The sequence below is a fragment of the Neltuma alba genome, unplaced genomic scaffold (assembly GCF_004799145.2).
Source record: "Neltuma alba isolate B1F8T4 unplaced genomic scaffold, ASM479914v2 tig00011754_pilon, whole genome shotgun sequence".
Taxonomy (NCBI): Eukaryota; Viridiplantae; Streptophyta; class Magnoliopsida; order Fabales; family Fabaceae; genus Neltuma; species Neltuma alba.
Window position 1 is genome coordinate 208,885 of NW_021636382.1, and position 26,809 is coordinate 235,693.

The 26,809-nt window shown below is 35.9% G+C and overlaps 3 protein-coding genes and 1 pseudogene across 5 annotated transcripts; 3 read left to right on the forward strand and 1 right to left on the reverse strand.

Moving 5' to 3' along the window:
• The first annotated feature begins 2,091 nt into the window (after positions 1–2,091).
• Positions 2,092–6,280, forward strand: LOC114717541 (ycf3-interacting protein 1, chloroplastic-like). 3 transcript variants are annotated; one of them, XM_028902713.1, is made up of 7 exons: positions 2,092–2,471; positions 2,596–2,640; positions 3,112–3,225; positions 3,415–3,495; positions 5,580–5,744; positions 5,953–6,002; positions 6,110–6,172. In XM_028902713.1, the coding sequence occupies exons 1-6, from the start codon at positions 2,211–2,213 to the stop codon at positions 5,953–5,955; spliced, it is 669 nt and encodes a 222-aa protein (XP_028758546.1). In that variant the 5' UTR covers positions 2,092–2,210; the 3' UTR covers positions 5,956–6,002; positions 6,110–6,172. The 3 variants fall into 3 exon arrangements, with proteins under 3 accessions (XP_028758546.1, XP_028758545.1, XP_028758544.1); XM_028902712.1 differs by having other exon boundaries at positions 5,953–6,280; XM_028902711.1 differs by lacking the exon at positions 5,953–6,002 and having other exon boundaries at positions 6,110–6,266.
• A 709-nt stretch (positions 6,281–6,989) lies between these two features.
• LOC114717545 (uncharacterized) lies at positions 6,990–8,078 on the forward strand. Its single transcript, XM_028902719.1, has one exon. The coding sequence runs from the start codon at positions 6,990–6,992 to the stop codon at positions 8,025–8,027; it is 1,038 nt and encodes a 345-aa protein (XP_028758552.1). The 3' UTR covers positions 8,028–8,078.
• A 2,308-nt stretch (positions 8,079–10,386) lies between these two features.
• LOC114717546 (uncharacterized) lies at positions 10,387–11,403 on the forward strand. Its single transcript, XM_028902720.1, has one exon. It carries the CDS (start codon positions 10,387–10,389, stop codon positions 11,401–11,403), a length of 1,017 nt encoding a protein of 338 aa, XP_028758553.1.
• Positions 11,404–12,955: 1,552 nt separating this feature from the next.
• LOC114717544 (tubulin-folding cofactor D-like) lies at positions 12,956–26,198 on the reverse strand (annotated as a pseudogene).
• Between the last annotated feature and the right edge of the window lie 611 nt (positions 26,199–26,809).

The window sequence follows — 26,809 nt, forward strand, 5'->3', positions numbered from 1 at the left end:
AGACTTTGATTTTACATAAAAACACGGCATTTCTCTGGTTATATTTATAAAAAAAAGAGAGAGAGAAGGTTTTTCTTGTTCCTGTTATAAGTTATTTCATTAAATTTTTAGTATGAATATATTATTTTGTCCTTTGTTACAAAAGGTATATATATTAAACAGCGATAAAATTAAAAAATTATTAGATTTTAATAGAGAGTTAATACAATTTAAGACTTTTCTTAATTCATGTAAAACATATTGAAAATACCTTGTAAATAAAATCAGGAGATATATCAAAAGAAAGTGAAAAGAAATAATGCATTTTTAATTATTTAAAATTAAATTATGGTAGTTAAAAACTGAACGGGTTAAAAATCTAGTAAACACAGACTCATAACATTAAAATATTTGTGAATATCAAATTTATCAATTTTGACTCATCTATTGTAAAAGGAATGTACTAAAAATATTTTTTTATGTGCATCTAGCACCATAAAATATTTTTTTGGTGCATCTAGCATCTCAAAAGATTTTTTTAGGTGCATCCAGCACCCAAAAATATTTTTTAGTGCATCTAACACCTAAGTAAAAAAATACTTCAAGGTGCTAGGCCCTCGTAAAAAATACTTCAAGGTGTTGGATGCACCACAAAATACTTTAGAATGCTGGTTGCACTTGAGAAAATACTTTGAGGTGTTGGATACACTTTAACCCTTCTAATAATCCAATGCATATGATTGCAGAGGATAGTTTAAAGAGATCAATACACATTTGTCACAAATAATTCATTCAACTCATTTTTTTTAATATCCCCAAATTAATTATCTATTTCTTATATTAAGGATTGGAGGCAGTATATTGATATCCAAAATTTACTTTTTATTTACTAAAAGATATAATACTTATTTTTCAAATAAGAATATAAATATGTTGGTTGAAAAAAAAAAGAATATAAATATGTATCGTTTCACCTCATTGTTTGCGTTTCATCCTCTGATCCTATTTATAGGATAGAGGGATAAAGTTTTCTTCGTCCCATTTATAAGTAATTTCATTAAAATTTTAACATGAATCTACTATTTTGTTTTTTATTTATTATAGCATAGATAATTATTTTTTTAAAAAAAGATGCATAGTGTTAAATAGGAATGAAGTTGAAAAGTTGTTATATTTTAATAGAGAGTTAATACAATTTAAGTTTTTACTTGATCTGTGTAAAATATATTGGAAGTGCTTTATAGAAAAAATCAAAAGAGTATTAGTTAAAATTAGTTAAAAATAATAAGTAAGTTAAAAATATACTTTTACTTATAAATATATCCTTGTAATAAATAAAAAATAGTGAAAAAGAATGTGTTAGAAAATGTGATAAGAGATAGTATAACAAATGAGAGAGAATAAATAGTTAATAGCAAAATGAAAAAATTATGACAAATTCAAATTAAAACTTATAAAATAAATACTATTTTTTAAAATTTGAAGTCTATAAATAGGAGTGGATGGAGTACCTTTCAATAGTTTCTTATTTGTATTTAATTTACATAAACCTCAAATTTTGGCAATATACATGAGCCCCGGCTAGTTGGGGGAAAAAAAACCTCAGCCAGTAAAATGCCTGAATTGCTGGCCAAAAAAAGGTAAAATGCTTGGATTACCTCATGATTGACGTTAACAATGCACCTTAAATTTATAACAAACTCAAGCATAAAATATATATTTCACAAATTATTTAACAAGATAAACTCGTAATGAAAAAATAGGATAAATTTGAAAATTTTTCATTATTCAAAATTTAAAAAATCCATATAAATATATAAAAGATGAAATTTAAAAAAACTTGGGACAATGACAAAAAATGAAGTTGAAATTTTATAAACACCAAATAAGGAATGCCCAACAAAAATTTGTTATCATTTACAAATTCAGATTTATCAATATCAAATAAAATTACAATACCAAACCTAATTTAGGATTTGTAATTTTCAGTTTTTTTCTTGTTATTCTCTGTTAAAAAAATTATTTATCTTTAATATCTTAGTTTACTGGGAGCATATTATTTTTTGAGCCAAGAGGCCAAGATAAGATGGGGGCTAATGGCTGTGCAGCCGGGTGATACCTCAGATGTGTAGATGGTTGAGTATTAGATTATCGAATCTTTTTTGAGAAATTGGTGACGGAAGAAGCAGGAACCAACCGAAGATGATAGTAGCAGGCAAACATTCTTAGACATGGCATCCCAATTGTTGCCGCTTTCGCTTTCTTTCTCGTCTCGTTCGTCTTCTCGTCTTCCAGCGTTCCTCCACCGTACTCCGTTTCGCAATGGAGCATTCCCAAGGCACAGCCTTGCCGTCCGCTATCGCCAACGCTCATCCACCCTTGTTGTGCCCCTTGTGGGCAAGGAAGACACTGAACTGCGCGTCTCGTCTGAGCAGGATGAGGATGCCGACCCAACCCCTGAAGACCTTCAATACATCGACCGAATCAAAACGGTATGTATACATCTTATCATATTGTGAATTCTGAAATTTGTTCTCCCTCTACTACTAATCCTTCTGTGATCGATCTTTCAAATCGCTTCCCGCTTCTTAATTGCATTTCCGTGCGCGCTTGTAGGTGCTGGAGCTACTGAGGAAAAACAGGGACATGCTCTTCGGTGAGGTACTTCAACTTGTTTTGTTCCTTTAGCTTCATGCTGTAACCATTTTGAACAATTTCTTTGTTTCGGTTGCTAAGGAAGCATCTTAACTTGGGAGTAGTGAGTGGGAAAAGGGGCAGGGGAATGGATAGAGGCTTCTATCATGTGTGCTGCCTCTTGATTGGCTTAGATTCTCATTACTTTATGGCTTAATTACTTATGATTTGCACGTGTCTTGAGTAAAGACGAGATGAAATGGGAGAAAAAAAAATTTAATTTTAAAATATAAAAGATATAGTCTAAGAAGCTTTTATTTCCATCATGTTCCTTCAGAGGAGGGCCTCAGTTTTCCCACGTTTTTTGGTCGATTATGCTGTTTCGGCCTGTTTTTTACTCCAAACTTTATTTTTGCTTACTACCCATTGCGCCCCCAAATTATATAGTCTTTATGACCTTGCCGATAATGATCCAGCGATTCTTTTTGCTATATATAGGTTAAGTTAACAATAATGATTGAGGACCCCAGAGAAGTTGAGAGAAGAAGATTGCTTGGCATTGAAGATCCTGATGCCCCAACAAGGGATGATCTAGTTGCTGTTCTGGAAGAAGTAAGTTTGGCCTTCTATGGCTATGCTATGTCCAACTATGAAACCGGACTTGTAGATCTGCTTTCTACTGGAAGTAATTGTGTTAAACCACCTTGACACCATTGATTAACACATTGTTACTAGTATGGTCATAATTTTATTTACTTGACTTCTCCGTAAGGGTTAATAGTGTGACCATTTATTTGGTAGGTGAACGAAGGAAAAATCCCAAAGGATAAAGCTGCTCTCAAGATGCTAGCTGAGGAATTAAATTCATGGCCTAATTTAGAGGTTTGCTGACACTTCCTTTTCTTGGACACAAGGCATGCTTAAACTGAAACAAGTGATAATAGCCACTCCAAAATGTCCTGTGAAATGGAGGTGGTTAATGTTTCCAATGTCTTTTAAAATACTACTTTCGGTCTTTAATATAAAAGCTAGTTTGACATTCAATTTAGTCCTAAATATAAGATCCCAATTTACTTTGTCTCTTATATTTATCTATTTTTTCCAAATAGTCTTTATAATAGATACACATGTTAAATGTTCTATCAAATGGTGATTCTAGCTAATACACATAATTAGTAAGGATATTATAGGGAAGATAATATCTATTTATTACAAATAACTAACTTAACAAATTTTTTAATATATTCAAATTAGTTAACTAGCTCTTATATTAAGGATTGGAGGTAGTACATCGGTACAACAGTTTTTTAAATGATGGAAATTGGGTCCCTACCAAATAAAACCTTCTCAAGATACCAACGCCCGTGTATCTTAATATGGCCTCATAGTCACCGACATTGCTACCTTACCTTGATAGCATAGATATTTCTTTCTAGTATTGCAATTGAGTTGAGATTTGAGAACTGTGTTGAATTGGCATGAGTTATATCTGAAGTCTCAAGAGTCAAGTTTCCTTGGTCGGTCTCATTTTTCATTCTTCTTTCTATGTGCGAACTGCGAAGGCCTTTTGAACATTTTCTATTTTACAATTTTAACAACCCCCTATAAAAGCCTTAGCCTAGCATGACCATTTAAATTTTCTTGGCTTTTTCTTGCTCAGGCATTCTAATAAATGAACTTAGAATTAATCATCTTATCACCTGCTTTACTGTAGTATCCTCTCCCCTGAATCAAGGATTCCAGTGATAATGTAAACCGTATACCGTTCAAAGGGAAATTGAGCTCCTACCCAATGGTCTTGTATAAACATCAAGCAAGTTAACAAAATCAGATGGAAAAAAAAAATTCAATGAATCATGTGTCTTAATGTTACTACGTAAAACTCTTTAAGTGAATTGAAGACACTACTTTTCCAAATCAAGCTTAAAGGATCTGGAAGCAGCAGAATGAGGCAAGAGCTAAACTTGGGAGATGAGGATGGCAAGGTGTCCCCCGTTTTTAGGGTTGCTGGTCCACCCATTTGCACCTTTTTGGTATGTGTTTTGAAGCATGGCCTGTATGTGGGTTTTTTTTTTTTTTGGCCAGAAAGCCTGTATGTGGGTTTACTCTCGCAGTCAATGTGAGTTTTTCATGGTTAATTAAGTTTACTGGCCACTGTATTGAGCAGCCGCATCATTCTCTCCTCACTCATTAGGTTTAGCAGAAAAATACCTAGGCAACAGGCCTGCCCAGCGTAGCGAAGGATCTAGGAGAATCTAATATACGTTGAACGTTATAGAATCGTGACAGAAAGCAGCGACTAAGTCCTAGGCTGAATAAAATAATAAAAAGAATAAAAATAATTAAATGACATATAGGCCCATGTTACGTTGGGCGACTTCCAGCAGTTAGACCACCCATGAAAGAGCCAAACTTAGGAGACGATGGTGGCAAGGCTGCCCTAAAGTCCTTAAAAGCATTTAGTCCACCCATTTGCACTTTTCCCAGCATGTTTCTTTGGCATGGTCATGGCCTGTTTGTCGGGTTACTTGTACAGCCAATTTCTCTTTTGTGTTTCCAGCCTAGTCAGAATTGGTCAACATTATGAAGAAATTAAGTTGAGAATGTGGCGTGTTTAATTTGCACTTTGCAGTAAAAAAAGTCGGTTTGCCATGACCAATTACAATACTTTATTTAAAAGAAAAAAAAGAAAAAAAGAAAAAGTGGCCACGTTACCAAACTAATTTAGATATAGAAAACACATGCTTGCTGGGTCTCTTGCTTGTACTTTTAGATATGTCAGTATGTTGAATCAGATGCCTCTCAAATGATGTAACTACTCGTGAAATACATATTTGCGGCTATCATATATAGGTGACTGACTTGGAATTATAAAGATAATTCTTCCTCAGGTTTCTTATTCAATTGATGTTAATTAGTAATTAGTAATTACTGTATTTTTCCCTGTGGGGAAAAAAAATGTCTAGGTCGAAGCCCCAAAGGCAAAGCCCGGCAAATCCCTCTATGCAAGAGCGACTGACACGGGAATCAATCCTAAAGAGGCTGCAAAGAGACTGAATATTGATTGGGATTCAGCTGCTGAAATTGAAGAGACTACGGGAAGTGATGACGCAGAAGTGCCCCCTGCTGTGGTCAGTTTCTAGTCTTCCTCCAATATATTTTGCTATTCTTCTGTTTGCCTGACCTCTGTCATAAACTATAATTGGTGTGGGTTACAATGCTGTGTGTATAGATTCATGTAACGTTTAGTGCAAACATAGATTTGTTTAAAATTTGCAGTTAATTCTACACTCCATGATTGTTCCTTCACAATATATTGTTTGACTTATGAACATGCAGTAATTAATCGGAGGACACAAGACTTTCTGGGCTATGAACAGTCCAAATATGTTGGTGCACCATAAGGAGTTCCTAGATGTCATTATTAAGTGTAGAATCATTTTCTTTTCCCCAAAGAATTTGAGCTTTTCTGCTGAGGAGGTTCTTTATCCTGCAGGGTTATGGAGCGCTATATTTGGTGACGGCTTTTCCCATAATTATAGGAATATCTGTAGTTTTGATTTTGTTTTACAACTCTCTCCAGTAGGAATTGTTAATTCAATGTACGAACACGAGTTGTTATCAATGGAAATCATCAGCGTATCTTATGTCCACGTTTGGGTATTTCTATTTGATGCCGGCCACTTCATATTTTATCTTTAACATTATTTTTCTCTATGGACGTCTTCATCATTATTTTATCATGTGCATGCGCTGCCCATTATTACTATATTCGAGTTGTTGTTCACTAGCTAATAAAGATTGACTATGTGTGTATGTTAACCAAAGATATTTTCCTTTAATTATGAGAAATTTCATTTTTTTTATTATTTTGAATTAGAAAGGAAGTTATAAGAATTAAACCAAACTGAGAGTTTTCATGTTATTAGGTTACGAAAAAAATTTCTCCTTCCCATTCTTCACAAAGAGGTGCAAAGAACTAATAAGAATCCTCAATTTAAATAATGCATAAGGATACTGCCACTTGCAACATTTATTTGAACAGTTTTTATTGATTCACACATTATCATAACTAATTAACATTTTAATTTCTATTTTTCCTAGGAACAGTCTCATAGATTCCTTTTTGTTATTCTATATAGGGGAATAATGCTTACATTTATAGTTCTTTAACAAAGAGTTGTTATTTATGAGTCGTCAGTGAAGGCATCCTTGGGACAAAGTCATATTATGATTAGACATATTTTAGAGATAGGAACATGATCACCACGATTAATTGAGACGTGCATGGACGTGCTTTGCACGCACTTCCCTTTCTCCTTCTCTTCTCTATAAATAGTGTTGCAGCCGCCTTTCTTCTCCCAAACTCCATTCCCATGGCGCCACAGATTTCTGATGCAACCATTCCTATCATCAGAAAGCACGCCACCACGCTCACAACTGAGGATCATCTTCTTCATCATTCTGCTATAACCATGATCAAAGAAAGCCTGCAAAAACAAGAGAAGCAGATTGCAGTGGATCCTTTGTCCCTGAAACAGCAACAAGTAGCTACTTCTCCACCACCATTACAGCCTCCGAAGTCCAAGTTCTTGAGCATCAGCCAACCGAATTCTGCAGCCTCTTCGCCGCGCTTTGCCTCCGTTCTTTCCAAGAAGAAATTCAATGTTGATAGCCCAGAATCCCCCCCATGCCCTACAGAATCTTGCTTACAGAAGAGCAAGTCGTGTGGTGAAGGAAGAGCATGCCCACCCTCAGATGAGTTTGATCTTTGGTCCGTAATTAAACACGATACCACCAATATTCATCACCATGGAAGCTTCACGAAACCTGAAGCCATGAAAGACAGTCCGCCGAGAAGTAGTAGTGCTATTACTCGCAAGAACATTGATCCTCCTCCTCCTGCAGATAAAGGATTCAAATGCAGTTGTCTGTACATTCCAGGATTTGGAAAGGCTAAGCTAGTGAGACCTAAAAAGGAAGAATCACATTCTTTGAGTATTGATGGTGTAATATCAAGAACAGTTTCTTTGGAGAAGTTTGAATGTGGCTCCTGGGCTCCATCACCCAGGGCCATAAACCCAGTACTGGATCAGGTGGAAGGAAACGACTCTCTTAGTTCCTATTTCGATCTGCCGTCGGAGTTGATCAGATGTGGCGCCGGCGGCGAGGATGCGCATTCGCCGGTTGCGGCAGCTTTCGTGTTCGATAATAAGGACATCAAAGGAGTGCTCAAGAATGGTACCGCGAGAGGAAACGGCGGCGGCAGAAAGTCAGATGCGTCGCCTCGCCATGTTCGATTTTCGACTCCGTCTTCTCCGGTTTCTCCTGCATCGTCGTGCGTTACTCCTCGATTGCGAAAGGCAAGAGAAGAATTTAACGCCTTTTTGGAAGCCCAAAGTACCGCATCGTGAGAAGAATAATGATAATAATGAAGATCACTTTAGTTTGAGGGTCAAGTCAGATCTTTTGGTCAGAGATTTAAGAATTCGTACGTACATTATGGTTTTTGCTAGTGGTACTGGTGGATTGATAGCTCATTAGCTCCACAATGTAAAGCCTTGTTTTTCTTGGCTTCTCCATTTGATTTGAGGCGTGCGTAAGGCAATTTTTGAATTGCAAGCTGTTTTGTTCTCTCTCTCTCTCTCTAGTTTGGTTTGAATTATATGCAATTAAGGGATTATTTTATTATCAACTCATCTCATACTATTTATAAGCCGTTTTCACAATATTTTATATAGATCATAAAAAATCATAAATTTCATTAACTTCATATTAAAATTCAATATTTTTTTCATTTTATTCCTATTTAATATATATTATATCTCGTAAAAATAAAGTCAATATAATAATAAGTGAATAATCAAAATATATACTGTATCTGCCTTACAAATAGGATAAAATTCTTTCTTAAATAGGAATAGAAGAGTTTTTTTTTTTTTTTTCAATATTGGATGGCATGGTTATTTTGCAATTTCAGAGTTATGTGTTATTTTACTTTCTATTTCATTCTTCATTTTTCACATATACGCACTATATTAGAGGAAATACCGAATGCGGAAGAGGCTTCACTTTGTGTAACCAGTTATTGATCTCTGCTCCCCGTACATATCGCTTGGCCCTTGTCCTGAATAGAAGTGTGGGGCTTTTCTTGGTTGGCCATTTATCCCCTCCACTAGAGTGCAAAGTCTTAGTATACGATGTTAGGCAGTACCATGGAAAAAAAAACCGGACCGGACCGGCCGGTTCAACCGGTGAACCGGCCTGTTGTCCGGTCCGGAATAAGCCAAGAACCGGCCAGGGGTTAAACCGGTGGTGAACCGGTTGAGCCGGTATGAACCGGTGTAAAACCGGGTAAACCGCCGGTTTAGGTGATTCAGCCGGTTTAGATCATTTCCCCCTCCAGAGACCCAAAACGACGGCGTTTTATTAAAAAAAAAAAAAATCGAACCCAGACCAGCTTGACCTCGACCGCTCAACCCGTCTCCTTCGGTCCTTCCTCATTCGGTCTCCAAAACGGCAAAACCATCTCGGCAGCTCCTTCCTAATCCTCAGTCCCAGCCGCCGTCGCCGTGTGCTTAGTGAACCTCGCCGCCGTCGCCGTGTGCTCACTGTCCCGTCTCGGTACCAGCTCACTGAATCTCACCGCCGTCGCCTCACTGAATCTCCCAGCTCAGCTCACTGAAGCTTGCACCGTCGCCGCGTCTTCCCCTGCCTCGCCTGAAGCTGGTCGGTGCCCTGCCTGAAGCTGCTCGTCCTGCCGTCGCCTCGCCTGAAGCTGCTCGTCTAGACTCCCAATTTCGTTTGACTCGGTTTGAGCTCTCCGTCTCTGTCTCTCTGATCTCTCGGCCACTCTTATTTTCGTTTGAACTTGGATTGAGGGTGATAATCTATTAAATTTCTGGTTTGATTTTTCGTTTGAGTTTGGATTCTCTGCCTGTCTGTCATTTTTTATTTTTCCGTGCTGCTTCGTATGGAGTTGTGGTGTTAGATTGCTAGACTATCTGGAAATAATACTTCATGTGCAGTTGTGGTGTTAGATTGCTAGACTATCTGGAAATAATAGATTGAATTTAGTCAATTTTCCATAGTAGCATATTAGTACTGCGAGTTGTGGGTTTATATTAATCATATGGAGTTGTGGTGTTATGTTCTTTGTGTTATGGCTGCTGCGATGTTCAGATGAGAAATAATCAAATAACCGATGTTCAGATGTTATATTAATTATTAAGCTTTTGATTTGTTTTTTTAGTAGCAGTGATGGATATTTCAAATAACCAAAGTTCTGGAAATGACAACATGACTCCTAATACTGGATCTTCAAATCCTCCTACCGAAACCTCCACACCCACATCCTCATTACGTGCCAAAACTGATCCAGCATGGGCACATATTGCGTACAAAAAAGAAGGAACACAAAATATATATACGTGTCTTTTTTGTACTAATAGTTATAGAGGAGGTGGAATAAATAGGATGAAGCAACATCTTGCTGGCACTGTTGGTCAAATAGCTGCTTGTAAAAAAGTTCCACATGATGTACGTTATAGAATGACAGAGTCTTTAAAAGAAGGGTCAAAGAAGAAAACTATTGAAAACATAGAAGAGGAAGTCGAAGAAACTCATGTTGAATCACCAAATGTCACAAGTAGTGTGAGGAAGAGGAAAGCTTCTGGGAGCATAGACAATTTTTTTGCTCCTAGGACAACTCCTGATTCCTAACCTGGCATTAAGAGTGCATTAGCAACTAAAGAAGCAAAGCATAATGTGAAAATGTTGATTGCTGAATGGGCTATTGTAAACTGCATTCCGTTTAAGGCATTTGATTGTCCTTTATTTCAAAAGGCTGTGGATGGCATTGCTTCAATAGGGCCTGGGTTTAAAGCTCCTAGTGCTTATGATTTTAAAACTAACTTGTTGAGTGACTGGAGAAAAGAATGTCAGTTACTCATTGATAGCCATCGTGCTAAATGGAAAAACAATGGTTGCACACTCATGGCTGATGGATGGACTGATGTTAGACAGCGTACCTTGATAAACTTCTTAGTGTATTCTACACATGGTATGGTATTTGTGAAGTCTGTTGATGCATCAGATCTAGTTAAAGATGCCAAAACTCTATTCACACTATTTTCTGAAGTCATTGAGTGGATTGGTCCTAAAAATATTGTTCATGTGGTGACTGACAATGCAGCTAACTATGTAGCATGTGGTAGATTGATTAAAGAGAAGTATAAAAGTATTTATTGGTCACCTTGTGCTGCACATTGTTTGAATCTTGTATTGAAAGACTTTTCAAGCATGCCTCATGTGTCAGACCTCGCATCAAAGGCATCAAAGATAACTGTATTTGCATATAATCATATGGTTTTCTTATCGTGGTTGAGGAGAAGACCAACTTGGAAAGAAATTGTGCGTCCTGGTGCCACGAGGTTTGCTACCACATTTATTACATTGCACAGCATATATATGCACAAGAATGACTTGCAAGCTTTAGTTGTTGATAAACACTTTGTGGACCACAAATTATCAAGGACTGAAGCAGGAAAAAATTTTAGTGCAATCATATTGGACAATCGGTTTTGGAATGATTGTTATCAAGTTGTGAAAATTGTATCTCCTCTCATAAAATTGTTGAGAATTGTTGATTCAGATGAGAAGCCTTCATTGCCTTATGTTTATGAAGGCATGCGAAGGGCGAAAATGGCAATTAAGGAGATGTTTAAGAAGAACAAGGAGCTGTATAAGCCCTACACAACAATCATTCAAACTCGATGGACAAGCATTTAAAGACCAATCTTCATGCAGCATCATATTTGCTGAATCCTGCAATCACATATGCTCCAGACTGCTCTATCAAGTCAAAGTTAATGATGGCTTTAATTGATGTGGTGGAGTCTTGCTCAAACGAAGAGGTTGATGGCTTCTTGGTAATGAAACAAGCAACTACTTATCGTGAAGCCAAAGAATCTTTCAGTAGACCATCATGTCAAAAAGCAGCACAGAAACTTGACCCTTGTAAGTGTTTTATTTAATAGCTAATAGTATATTTATGGTCCATTCACTAATTTTATATTTCATATTTTCATGATTTAGATGAATGGTGGACATATTATGGATGTTCAATGCCAGAATTGCAACGTGTTGCGATGCGCATTCTTAGTCAAACTTCTTCTTCTTCTGGCTGTGAAAGGAATTGGAGTTTATTTGAACGCATTCATACAAAAAGAAGAAATAGACTGGAGCACAAAAGGCTAAATGATTTAGTTTTCACAAACTATAACTTGCGATTAAAGTATAGGTAATTTTATAAGTTATGAACATTTTTATTTTGATATGGATTTACATCTAATTAAAATTTTATTTGTCAGGAGTACATTGAAGAAGCAGAAGGCAAGCTATGATCCTATTGACTTTGAAAACATTGATTTGGTGGACTTTTGGGTGACTGAAGAAGATCCTGTTCCAGAGTTTGATGATGGAGATGTGGCAACATTTGAAAGTGTTGTCAACAATGAAGATATTTCAAATTTGACAACTCCTGGGAGGGATAATGAAGGTATTATTGTCTTAGTCTCTTAGAACTTTATAAATATTTTTATTTTAATATTGATTTACATACATTTAATTGACACTTTATTATTGTCTTATTTAGGTGGTGATGATGATATGAATATTGTTGAACCTCCACCTCTGCAAGATGATATTGCTACTCCTTCTAATTTTCCTCTTCCAACTATTGATGTCTCAATTCCTGACCCTGCCAATGAATTTAATGATGATTTTGATTTTCTGTAATGATGAAGATATATATTTGTTAATGTTAGTTTAGTACAATTAAATGTTTAAATCACTTTGGTTGTTTTTTGTATTTTGTTGAATGGTTATTATTGATGAATGTTATTTTTATTTTGTCATTACCAATTAAATTATATTATTTTAATATGACCGGTTTGACCCCGGTCTGACCCCAGTCTGACCCATTGACCCTTAACCCACTAGCTAGACCGGTTTAGTATCCGGTCCGGTTTTTTGTTCATTGGGCAGTACTTACCTCGGTTTTCTTCTTCCCCCCCCCCAAACAAAAAGAAAAAAAAAAAAAAGAAAAACCCCCCCCTCCCTCTTTTTGTTAACTTGTAAGGTTTTATCAGGAAAATAAAAAAAAACAAAGCACTAGACATTTGTTGTAGGGCTCTGAATTCTAAACATTATTCTCATGCCCATGTTGGCTTTCTGATCATTGTTTAGTTTCTTGAGCGATGCATAGCGAATAATTTGATTTATGTTCTAAATTGTAAACTTTGTTCTGTTTTTCATTCACGTTCAAAGCATCCAGATTCAATAGAGTTTAACTCTGCTTTTTCAAAGTAAATTCATGAGAAGTTAAAAACTATTTTGATCCAATGAAAATATAGCTACTCTTGAAGGTCATGACGGGTTTACACAACAAACAGAGAAGGAAACAAAATTGTTGGCATTTGTCAACTGTAAATACTAATGATCAAACCCTAGCAAGCAACAATGTACACACAAAAACACACTTGGTGGTATATATCACAAAAATCAGAAGCCAGATGAATCAACCAAGGAAGAATACGAAGCATTTTCATCCAAATCTACCTGCTTCTTGTTGCTGCTTTTACTCGATGCTCCATCACCACTACTCTTGCTTACTGGCCCCACATCCAAACCTAAGAAGTCACACAACTCTATTCTTTTATGTTTTGCAGTATCCATGTCACCGTCCCAGCAAGTCTCAGAAACAACTTCAAGTGCTTTCTCTATCTTGTCTTCTCCCACAAGACTCTCATTTTGTAGGAGGACAAGGTAAACTTGTTCCGCTGAAGCTTTTCGAATCTGCCTCGACCAAGAAAAAAAAAATGGTGAGCAAGAAATCTTACTATCTATCTACCCTGGCTTTCTAAGCAAATCTGCTACGAGATTTTTTAAAACTGTTTTTGGTAGAAAAAGAGAGTAATATTAACCTTAACATGTAACAAAGTACAACAACAGTATATAACTTAGACCCATAAAAGGCCATATTAAATGAATGTTTGAAAATTACCTTGGGAAACCGATGACCAAGAAAGGTCAGAAGATGAGAAAACGCCCGAGTATTGATCGGGTCTGGCACTGAAGCCACATAACCAAGTAATGCAATACCAGCGTATAACTTAGAGAAATCCTTTGATCCCTTTAATTCAACTGCTAACGAATCCAAAACGCCAGCACAAAAAGTTGTCATGTAAGCCTGGAAACAAAATCTTACACTTGAATAAAATCTCACTAAAAATTTGTCAAGGTGAAAAAATTCAATAATAGAGCCTCAAGCTTTCAGCAGTTTTTACTAAACAGTATAAATGACTCATGATTCCTTTTGTACATTAAGTTAAATAAAAAAGCCTGGTCCTCTTAAATCACGCTCAAAAATACTTGAATCTCACAAAATTAGCATTAAACCCATTTAAGAGAATAGCATATATTATCCATGAGCATTAATGAGAAAAGCAAGGCAAAACAAAAACAAAATCCCCCTTAGAATCCACCTCCCCTTCCAAGCACAACTCCAGCCCCGGTCTACATAATTTGATCTTGAAAAGAAGCTTTATTATTAATCAGTTCTACGATATTAAAGATTACTTAAACATTTGTAAAAGAACACGACAATACTGATTATCATAGGGAACCAGCGTGAAGTATTCCTTCCTTTGGACAATGCAAAATTCATTACTGACAAAGATAACACAAGATGCTGCCAAAATTAGTGGTCAGGACCTGGCATGTTATGGGCTTAATATCTCTGGATTCGTTAGAAACCTTAAAGTGCCTTTGGGTTCTGGATACGTTTCCAGCTTTCATTCTCTATTTTTCATTTTTTAAAATCTAACTTCATGTGCGAGTTTCCAATATTTTAAAATAATTGTCATATGAATCTAAAAACTTGTTGGTCTCCATTTTCAATTTGAAAAACCTTAAATGACAATGCATTTACTTATTTTTCAGTTTGACCATCAGTAGATGATCAGAGTCACAAGGTTGAAGTGTAATGGGAGTGAATTTCTTGTAAAATTACCTAAATTACACGTTTTGTTAAGTGGAAACATGGAAATCTTTTGGACATTTCCGTTTCCATTTTTCAACAAGCTTATCCCATTTTTAAAATCATGCATGTTTTATGTTTCAAGTGAAAATGAAAGCAGGAAAGGAAAAAAACCAAATGGACTTCAATTTTCATCTTCCTTTCTCTTCACAAATTCTATCCCATTAATTAACGCACAAGCTGCGACAAACACATGGAGATATGAAGAATTACTTAACCATCAAGGGTAATCCGTAGAGACAAAAGATGGACAAAGGATTTTATAGCTCCAACCAGCATGATAGACTGAAAACAGGAAAGCCAAACTAACCTCCAAATTAAGGAATATCTTTTTGCTGAACAGGATCTCAATGGTCTGAAATGCAGAAAATTATCAATATATCAGGACTTTAAAGTGAATGCTCGAAGCAATCGCATTGAAGAAGAACGCAGCAGATACTCATTATATAGTTAGAGTTCTGATTTATTGTAGAAGAAAGTTAGGGTTCTGGTTCTACTAGTTTCACAAAGTCTGACTATAATTATTCGCCTAAAAGAATGCCTGAGACCCAGCTTATCATTAACTTCATTCTAAAATTCCAAATCCCTAAACTCACCCAAAAAGGCATAGAAAACCAATTCTAGAACTTTAGCATCTATGTTGCAATCTAAATTTTGAATTTTTGCAAGTCAAGAGCAACCTACAAACATCCCAGTGTAAAACCCACTAATTAATACAACATTTAGGACTAAAAGTGAACCATAAAAGGTATTATCTTATAAGTTTTTCTGGGGACAAGATATCCAGGCTTTATCCCAAGAATATGATTTTCACCTACTAACAACAAAAAGAATGACAATACGCCAGGCCAGAGTGTAGCCTAGGAGAATAAATTTAAGCAATAAAAAACATTATTTTCCATCCAGAACGAGTCATCAGCAAAAGATGAAAAAGTAATATAGAAAAAATAAAATCTTTTTTAATGTTGATGATGTTGTGATTCACAGCAATTAATAGACAAATGAAGAGGAAGGCTTGATAAACAGGGACATGACAAACATGAAGGTGAATAACGAAAGCTTCCATCTGCTATTCTAATATCATTGAAGAAAAGCATAAACACACAAAACAGTGATAAATTACAAGACTGACATCCTGATCTATAGAGAAAGAAACCAAATATTATCATCTATGAGGATAATAGTATCCATGATCATTAAGCACTATGTAATACTTAAATATAGTTTTGATAGGTTTTTAATATCAAACCTCAAGCTGAAAATTAACCAGCTAAAAGTCAATCACCAGAAGAATTTTAATTGGCATTGCCTTGCAGCCGAATAAATTTCATGTACAACTTCTAAATTCAACAGTTTTATGAACTCATAAGGGACTTGCAATGAACTTTTAAAAGAATTCAAAGAACCACAATTTGCAGAAAGACCGTTGAACAATCACTAAGTTGTTCAATAAACCACAATTTGTAGTATGACCTCAACCAGTCAACAAATTTACATAAACTAACAACTGCTTGCATAAGAGCAAAATCCAACTATAATGGGCTCAAGCAACAGACAACAAATGACAAACATTGATCAGGCCATCCGAAATTCAAACTTCAACAATTAATAGAACTTTAAAACACTGAAAGGACTTCCAGACCCTTACTCTCCTCGAGCAACACATTTTCAAGATTTTTCTATTGGAAAACTTGTTACACAGAACCAAACAGCAGAGTACCTACTATCATAATTTTTGGAACCAAATGCCTGAACAACCAGCCAATTTCTCATTCATGAATCAGTGTAACTGAAAGCTACATGAAAATAAAAGCTTGACGAAAGCTAATTACCTTCAGAGTGGGTATTATAACCCTGTCATGTTTCTTGTATTGTTGAAGAATCCACAGAATGTCACCAGAAAACATGCACTCCCTGGTTATTGACCCTTGTAGATAATCTAACAGTGCGGAGAGTGACACCCTCTTCAAAGAATCTTGTAACCCACCTATTGATATAACTAAACCTGATAGCAAATGTCTACTATAACAACCAACTTGAAGCAACTGTACAAAGCGCGGATATGAGTAGGTGGGGACCTGCAAGGAAACAATTCATCTTTCAATGAAGAAAAAAGCTATTCTACCCGTCTCATGAATTGATAAAACAATCTCATCACTAACCATCCATTTCGCATCTGCTTCTTTAGGAACAATTTCTTCAAGCTTATCCCTAAAAGGAATATGAGGAATATAAACCATCTGGTTGTACAAAATTCTGTAAAGAACATTTGCAGCTGCTTCTCTTAGCTTATCCATCTTCTCCACAGCTTGCTTAACAATTCCTCCAATCAAACAGGTAGCAAGGTTTTCATCAAACAATGGAAAATATTGATTGTTCTTGACAATGTCATTAGTTAACTGCTGCTTTACAGATTCAGTAGAATTTTTTCCTGGTCTTCCGCTCAAACAAGCCAAGTCTCTCTTACAGAGCATGTATGTACATTTCTCAAGTCCATCTAATGCAGCCTCACGAACCCAAGAGCCCACATCACCTCTGTTGTCAACAGAATAGTCATCTAGAGCTTTAAACAAAGTCATCATCACTTCATTCTTTATCAAAAGAAACAGAGAGAAGTCCCCCTCCTCCATGAGAGAGGTAACAGAATCTGTTCTTCCCTTAATTAATGTTTCACATACAGCTACAAGCCCTTTAACAGCATTTACACGTGCTTCAGCATCCCTATCTTCAGGTTTTTCCTGCATTAAAACAAAATCATTTTAACAGCCATCTAACTAACATAACAACATAATATGTAAAATCAGTAGCAGTGAAAATGCACCTCAATCGTACAGCAGCTACAGAGCTTCAAAAGCACATTTCTCCACCTACTGGCTAAAAATTTGAATGGCAAAACACCTATTGCCAGAGCAGATCCTCTTCTTGCAGCAACATTTGGATCATTCAACATATTGAGGTACTTTGATATAACATCACCCATGACTTTATCATCAACAAGCAGATATGCTTGGACAAAGTATTTCAGGGCCTTAACAGCAGCATTCTGTTCATCAAAACACAATTTTGATTCAGGGCCTTAAATGGAATATCCCAATGAAATAAAGAAAGAAATAAACAGATATATATAACTCTTGTTTTAAAAGAATGAAACCTGTATCTGAGAGTTAGGATGTCTCAAGTTCTCATTCAGGGTGTCAAGCAAGCTTTTTTTTATCTTTTCTGTTAATGTTATGTTAAATACAGAGATGCATTCAATGAACCGAGAAACAGCTGCCCGCATTATCTCCCCTCCTTTTCCTCGATAAAGTCGTGCTTTCTCAATCGATGGAACTACACCAGCAAGGGTTTTCTGCTTATCTGTCATGAAGAGTTCAAAGCGTTGAGGTCTGTCAACATGTTTTGAAATTAGTTACCTAACAGAAGATGAAAATTCTAGGATAACTGATAATGGAAGTATGAAAATGCAAAGAACATATGAATGTTATAAGGATTCCTCAATAGAAAGAGTAAGAGATTAATCATGAGATCATCCATTAAGGAGTCATCATTAACTGAAATTTATAGATTAAGATTTTGTAATCACATCTATATGTAAGATTTCTATTTTGCTTATTTAAAAGAAATATGATTTGCATCTATTAAGAATAGTTGGAGCATAAGTTTAAAGAAGAATGTGTGACCTGAGGAAAGAGTGTAATTGCATTTATGTAGTGCTAAAACAACTTCACCGGTTGCTAATGTTGCACCATGGCGCATGCACAGATCAGATGAAAGAGTGCAAGGAATTAACTTTTCCATGACCACATTTGCGAAATACTCAGGATCATATTTTACGAGAGAGGAAAGGGCCTCCGCGGCAAGTTCTCGCAATCCTTTATCCTGAATATATAATTCCAAAAAGTATTAGTAAAAAGTACCACTCAAGAAAATTGAGCAAACAGAGACACCAATAACAAAGTTCCTGGTGCTGTGGAAACAGTAAGAAGGACAACAATGCGACCTTAATTTAGTCCTTAGGATATACTGTTTAAACTTACAATTCAGACTAGCAAAAACAAACAATAAACTAGTAAAATTGCATATCAAGATATTATTCATTTTCAGCTGCTAGAAGTAAAAGAAACCACTTTAGAGGAGAAGAAGTACTAATAGGAGGTAGAAATAACACTGGTCACATGACTCCAGACCTGAATAAAATCATATTAGCAACAAACATGCATATAAATATTCGCAATATCATTATTAGACAAAAACAATTTTGGACATCACATGCACAAACAACCAAAGATTTTCATATGACAAAACCAACGAGGAGGGGGAGGGGGAGCCAGTTCACATACTTAGGAAAAGGAGAAATAAAAAAAAACAAATTAAGGAAATTAGAATATTTCATGTCTTCAGCAAATCCTGATAAAACTGAAGTTATATAGAAGCCTGAGTATTCCTTCAATAATGCTGAGATATCCGTACAACATCATTTTTGCGGTTGGTTTCTTGGGCTTATCCCGTCTCAACTTTGAGATGTCACTGATTCCTTTGCACCACAAAGTGCAGCTCAGCAAAAGGATCAGGCTAGATTGATTTATAGCTTTTCTTAGCAAGCAAACAATAATGCAGAGGCTATGTTTAAAAAGTGAGCACAATGTTTGGCAGATGAAGTTTCATTTTGTAGAAAAAGAAACTAAACACTCCATCAACACTTAATAAAGATATAGCTAAGAAAAAACTAGAGAGAGAGAAGGAGAGATTAAATTTGAGCATACCCAGTGACAGATTTTTCTATCAAGTAGGTCATCCACGAATGGGAAAAGATATCCTTCGAACTTAGCAATGAAGACAGCAACATCAAGATAAGAGTTTACTCGGGAAGCAAGTGAAAAATAATCTGCAGTATTAACTATGTCAATGCCATGCGGATAATTCCCTTGTCTTCCAACATTCTCCTGAAAAGCAGCTGCTGCTGCTCTTCTGCAGTTAACCTAAGCATCATTAGCAAATCTACTCAGATGACAATTCATGCTTTAGCATTTAAAAATAACTCATTTGATGGAAAGGGCACCTCACGGTCATAGCATGCCACTGTTAGGAGGTGGGGGGCAAGTTGTTCTAAGATATTTTTCATTTCCTCATGATAATATGCCCGTCCAAATGCCCAACACACATACGCAGCAGCATCACGTACATGAGATCCAACACTATGTGGACCCCTACGAACATCATAATGTAGGGCCTGTACAGTAATTTTGCGCATTATTTCCATCAGTTCATAGCAGGTATATCTGAAAGAAGCACTCAACTTCAGTTTGCATTTAGCAATGTCAATAATATTAATAGAAATCAATGTCCTCTCTCAAAAATGATTTATTAGACCTTCTTTTTGGTTAATGATACAACACAAACAATAAGAAGGCTATCAACAACCAACTCATTAAATAAATTTTTACTAAAAGATCCCATTCGAAGACATTCTTTTTAGTTAATGATAAAGAAAAAGAGGTTTGTAAAGAGAGGAAATCACACCAAATAGGAAGATAGTAAATCCTCACAACAACCAGTACTGACGCAACGTAAAATCATATGAAAGTCATAAAAAGGATTAGAGCTCCTATGTTGAGACAAATGGTATTAAAGCACACGTATCACCCACCATGAATCCTAACCCCAATTTCCCTTTAAAAAAGTAAATATAGAATTTCAGATAAATAGGCTCTAAATACTTCTTATCACATTGGGGGGGGGGGGGAGCACATATACATGAACAAAATCTACAAACTAACCACAAGATCCTGTGAAAACAGCAACAGGATAAAAGGAAATAAAAGCAGAATAAAATCAAGAAAGATCAAGAGCAGAAAACAGGATATAAGGCTTAAATTTGAAAAATAAGATAACAGAACTAAAGGCTAATAAACCCAGAAATATATTAAGAATTATTCAGGATAACAACAATTAAAAAAAAAAAAAAAAGAGAGAAATTCCAGGTCATGGATTCTGATTGATTAGATTTACCTCCAGGAACACCAAAGTTTAGTTCCATTCACATTTTTTTGTTTTCCACGCCACAAAAACCACTAGCTTCCAACAAAGAGCCACAGACATGAGTAACCCCTCCCATTGTTCATCAGATTACTCAAGTTATGAGCTCAAAATCTTCAATATCAGGTTTAGTATCAATATAAATACTGGCAACGACATCAACAATCTAGGACCATGTCCAATCTATTTTCATTTTCATCATATCTTCCTCTCCCATGATAATATGCACCATTTTTTCCCCCCTTTAGGCACCATATGCACTAGTTATTTACTTGGCAAGTTGCCATCTATTCAAGCTTCTAAATCTTGGACCTCTGGGTAAAACATGATCATGTGTTTTGACAAATAAAAAAATTATAAGCAGCTAATGCAATTTAAAATAACAAATCAAATATCTCTGCACTTAAGCATATCCTCGTATCAAACTGGAATACCACCTTCACAATGAAAGGAACAACTTTGGAAAGACAAGCAGGCAAGAGGAGGCCTCTACGAGCAAGTTCAGCCAAAGCTAGACAACCTCCATGCCATGAACCATCACCCTGGGGAAAAAATTTACTTGTGAGCAGCAGCAGAAGAAGCAGTGCCTCGTCAAATTTGATAGTGACATTCAGCCAAGCGTTCATAGTGATGTTGGATTCATATAGAGTACATCCATACAGAGATAAATGTAAATGGGAACCATTTAACTACCATGACTAGCATAGGAACGGTCAGCAAAGGAGGGTCAACCGTCAATGCATACCTCACCAGGTGAAAACAACTCAGAAACAGATGATAAAACCTCCTCAGCAAGAGAAGATGTCAACCGTGAAGTTATGCGACCTATGCCTTTTGCTGCAGACCAACGGACAACAGTATCCTGAAATCCAGCAGTAACAAGTGATAAAAAAAAAAAATTAATCAGACACTAAAACACAGTGAAAATATAAAAGCTTAAGTTGCTATTAGATGCAAATCCATGTGAAGCTTATGGTTGTCTTTTGAAAGTCACCAGAAGATACCAGATAAAGAGAAGCTATTTCTAAACAGCAGTATGCCACCAGTAATGTTTTGTGTTTAGATCAGTACACACCTCATACACACCAACTTCAAATAAACAAACAACAAGGGAGGAAAAGAAGTCAATGATAGATAAAATTAAGTAAAACTGCCAGTCCTACAATAAGTTCATCATGCAGGATTTTCTGTTCTCTTGTCTAACTAAATTATTTGCATAATTAGATCCATTGACGTAAATGCATAAGCTGTCAAGCAAGAGATCATTAGTTATTGCTTTAAAGCACTATAATGAAGACTAAGATAGTAAACGATGTCTAAGTTTCACATAAGAGTAGTATAAAATACTCTATCACATATTTTAAGTAGGGCACTTTTCCTGCCTCAATAGCTAGCTTTTGAAAGAGAATCCCCCACCTCACTTGGATGCCCATCAACTGTAATCAAAGCTAGTGTCAACAACTCAAGAAGGGACTGCCGAAGGAGGGTTCGAACTGGTGATAGAGTCAAGTATGTGTCGCCAAGCAAAGTGTCACAAAGCTTAGCCATTGGGATCTTGTCTCTCCCAAGGTGGGCCAATTGATATAAATCTAAGATGACTAAGTCATTGACCATTAAGTAGCGTGGGAATGCTACATGGGGTGCTTAAATGACCTAGTGCTCTCATCCCAGTATCTAACATATGGGAAAGGTTCCCTACCATACCTGGGTGCCCATCATACAACATCATGGGTAAGCTTACAGGTAAATTGATAAAGTGCATTATTAAATACATTATCTTCAACTAAAAACTTCTTTAACTAAAATATAAGAATTATAAGAAAAGAAATAAGGATCAAACCACAACATCATGTCAATTGAACGCTAGCATGATTTGTAGTGTTAACCCTAAGAGATGAGGTTTGCTAAGCAAGGGACCAAGAATTATTTTGATAACTTGAGCATAGGCTTCAATAAGTAAATTACACTCCCATCATACCTCTAACATCTTAATCCTTTCAAGATTATTGATTTGTTGACATAATATCAGAAGGAGTTAGAACTTGCGCCCTCAATGTCCTTAGTAGATGAAATTTTCGCAACAGCTATGCCAGGCATGTGCCTTATCCACATGCAGCCCTCAATGTCCTAAGTAGATGAAATTTTAGCAACAGCTATGCTGGGCTTGTGCCTTATCCACATCAAGCTCAAAAGGACCATACTGTTTGCAGATCAATGGCACATAATCTGCAAAGATGCATGCGTTTTCTTCTTCTTCTTGTTTTTTTTAAATACATCAACCATGTTCATGAATGGCTTATACGAAAAATAACATTAATATAGTTAATCCAACTTCCAATAAGATACATGGTTTATACAAAATATTTTCCAAAAGGCTTACTTTCAAAGAAATCACCATTGGCTTACTTCTAGACAACACCAGACTTCTCCCCATCTTAGCAAATTTTAGCATGAAAGAGAAAAACAAAATTATCAATAAGAATCTCACCCTTTGGACATACCAATCCCTCAAACCAGATAGCAACATCTCAATGATCTCCTCAACAATTTCTGGAACATCCATGTCTTCTTCATCTTGTGCCACATCTATAGCTTGGGTTATGTTAGAGGAGCCATCATTCACAACATAATTGCCCTGATCAATTTGACCGGTTTTATTCAAAGCAACATTTATAGAGGTGCTTCTTCCCTGCATGATAGGCATACAGTTAAAACTAGAAAATGGTGCCAATCAATTAGCTCCTAGAAAAGTCTTCAGCAAAAGAATGAAATGGACTAGAACTTTTTTTTTTAAAAAAAAAAAAAAAAGATAAATAATATTAAAATACCAAAAATTATATTTGTAAGAGGGGAAAAAAAATCATCAGAGAAGTTCAAACCATTGGAACAGGTATAAGAATGAACTCTGGAGTACATATCAACGAGACCATTGCCTTTTGTGGGAGGATCATACAACTTCATTCTAATAATTTAAATATTTAAATATAAACAACAGTGCTGACATCCTTGCAAAGAAAGCATAAGTCAAATGCAACTGGACTCATCTGGTCCCGCCCTCCTGAGTATTGCAGGAGCCTTCTGCTGAATGATTAACTTATTAGTGCTTAGTTTTTTAGTTTGTTTTGTTTTTGTAACCTTTTGTTCTTTCCTTCAAGCTTAGCACTTGCCTTCTTATCCAAAAATAAATAATAACAATAACAACAACAACAATATAAAACAGTTAATTGGGTCTGTTTCTTGTATTTTTATTATTTTTAACATGACAAAAAAGCAATTCATTCCTAGTAGCTGCTTCATTTTTTAATGGGACAAATCTAAGATCTAAGTTATCAACCTCATAAAGTCTGGCTCCAAATAATGAATTCGTTGAATCCATAGCAAAGTGTAGAATTTGAGTTCCACATCAGAAGCATTGCCATTTTGACTTGGGTGTTACAGAGACTTTGTGCTCTCCACATCATGAGCTATCTTTTTGGGCAAGCTCTCCCCAAAGTTTCTTATCAAAATCCCCTAGTCTAAACATCCATTTTTGCCAGTTACAGAACTACGTATAGCTGATAAGATGTGAGATCACATCAAAGATTGGAAAGAAAAAGACTGACCACATAACGCCATGAAGGCAAACGATGAGGAAGGGCAGTACCCCAATTCGCTGAGTTTAGCTTCATCAGATACTTGCGAAGCAAAGGACTTCGTGCTGCAGTTGAGGACTTGTATAGTGTCGAAGTGTCATTCCAAACAACAGGAATTACATCAAGCAAGAGTTTACGACTACCAGCCTGCATACAAATAGATGCCGCAAGAGGTAGAAGAGATGATGTTAACAGAGCAATTTTCCAAATGCCACTTTCATAAAGCAAAAACTAAATATCCTAGATAGCCAATCTTTCTATTGGTTAGATGCATATCATGAAACTTTTCCCCACATCCGGACCTAAAGAAAGAGAATCCATTTGCGTGAATATTTATAACCAAAACAAGGAAATATTTGCATCTGAGAGTGTAGATGAAAATAACGAAAACAGAACCTTAAAAATGGTGGCCAGTGATTCAACAGCACCAAGTAATTGGAAGTGATGAAAGACATCCTCCGTGACAGAAGACAACACTTCATGTGTCCACTCAACAAACCTGAAGACATCAGAAAAACTAGTTTATGCAGAAACCGAAATGATTCTTTTTTTTATTAAACAAAAAACAAAAAAAAAGAAAAGAAACTGAAATGATTCTTCACTCTATATCATTATTCAACCAGCAAGGGAAAGGGCCTTTGCTTTCCAACCCGAGAGCCTGTTCTGTATCTTTTCCTATACGCATTTATAAGTATCCTTGGTAACTCTGTTGTGAAGCAGTGGAACACCAACGTACATGCCAAGATGGTCGGTGCATTGAAATTCCAGCTATTGCATATGAAGACACTCTATATCATTATTAGTAAAGAAACAAAGTTCTACATACCTGGTAAAAGCCTTGGTCATATCTGGACGTGTTAGAAGCCTAGAGAGCACTAGTCCAGCCATAGTGCGCATAGGCCCCGCAGTTTGAGAGGTAATCCTTACAAAACCCTAAAATTCTCAACACAAGAGGGGCGAGCTCAAGATCGTTGAGCTTGGTATTGTTGGCAATACTGGTGTCCACAGTGGAGATGTCAAAAGGAACTAATACAAGTAGATAAAGCCACAACAGCATCACACATTTAGCTTCCATCTCTCCTGTGCTTTCCTGCCTCAATGATGTTGCTGAACTCGTGTGATGACACTTCTCCAACAGAGCTACGGCGAGTTCTAGATCAGAAACTTGATGAGGGAAAAACTTGATCACACTCTTGTATCCACAAACTGTAACTAATGAATAGATAATGATGCATATTGGCTTTGTTATTTCAAGAATTTCATCTGAATCTACACCAAGTTCAATTGTTCTAGAACGAACAATGTACATCAATGGGGAAACAATGCTTTCCAGGTAAGGTTCTAGAAGCTGACCCTGCTCCTGATACTTATCCAACTGCATATAGAGAGAAAGACTTTCTCAAAAAATGAAGCATGCATTTCACAAACAGAAAAGTGCATAGGCCAGAAACCCCAGACCCAAAGGCCCATAGTCATCACAAACAGGTTTAATGTTTCCCTCTTCACATTAATTAAAAGACCAAAACCACACTGAACAAAATTAAAACATAACAAAAAGCACAAGGAGAGAAGGAGAGTAGGAGTACAATGGATCGGATTTTGTGAACTGAAGAAGGGTCAGAGACTCGGCCATTTGAAACAATGTCGTCGAGAATGGACTTGACTAGGTTCCATTCTTGAAGGAAGTACTTCTGCAGCACCCTGTCCTTGGAATCATACTCATCCTCCTCTTGATTTACCGTAACAAACGATTCCTCCTCCTTCTTCACTGTCTCTTCTTCAGCTACTGCCGCCATGAACTTGATTCAGTTCCCGCCTGTGTCGACGAAACGAGCCTTCCCAGAGTCGATGATCTTTACAGGGATCCGGAAATTCAATTTGTAGATTTTTTTTTTCCTATTTCTTTCTGAGATCCATTGATTTTTTTTTTTTTTCCTGAATGCATATTTTTTTATTTTCATTCAGCCTGTTTTCTACTTATTATTCAATTAAAAAATCATATTTTAATATTATTATTCTGATTCTAATAATATAAATTTATTTATTTTTATTTTAATTTTAAATATAAAATATCAGTCTTTTTTTTTATATATTTTATTTTATTAAATCTTTTTATAAAATAATAATTTTAGTCGATATATTATATTAATAAAAGTTTTTAAAAATAATAATACTATTTATTATAAATAATTAATATAACTAATTTTTTAATCCTATTTAAATTAATTAACTTGTTTTTTATATTACCGAACTGAGATAGAGGAAAAATTAAGGGAAAATGACAATAAAATACCACTTGAATTCCAAAAGGACAATTAAGGGATCTGAATAAGCAAATGACAAATTAGGGCACTGGGTACCATTTGGAATTCATATTTTCAGCGAAAAACCCGAAATGCCCTTATCAGTGGGTAAAATGAAGTGAAAC

Excerpts from the sequence above, each read along its gene's own strand:
- LOC114717545 (XM_028902719.1), top strand. The coding sequence starts at position 6,990 with ATGGCGCCACAGATTTCTGATGCAACCATTCCTATCATCAGAAAGCAC.
- LOC114717541 (XM_028902711.1), top strand. The coding sequence starts at position 2,211 with ATGGCATCCCAATTGTTGCCGCTTTCGCTTTCTTTCTCGTCTCGTTCG. Across the intron at positions 2,641-3,111 it reads GGGACATGCTCTTCGGTGAG|GTTAAGTTAACAATAATGAT; the intron begins GTACTTCAACTT and ends TGCTATATATAG. Across the intron at positions 3,496-5,579 it reads ATTCATGGCCTAATTTAGAG|GTCGAAGCCCCAAAGGCAAA; the intron begins GTTTGCTGACAC and ends AAAAATGTCTAG.
- LOC114717546 (XM_028902720.1), top strand. The coding sequence starts at position 10,387 with ATGTTGATTGCTGAATGGGCTATTGTAAACTGCATTCCGTTTAAGGCA.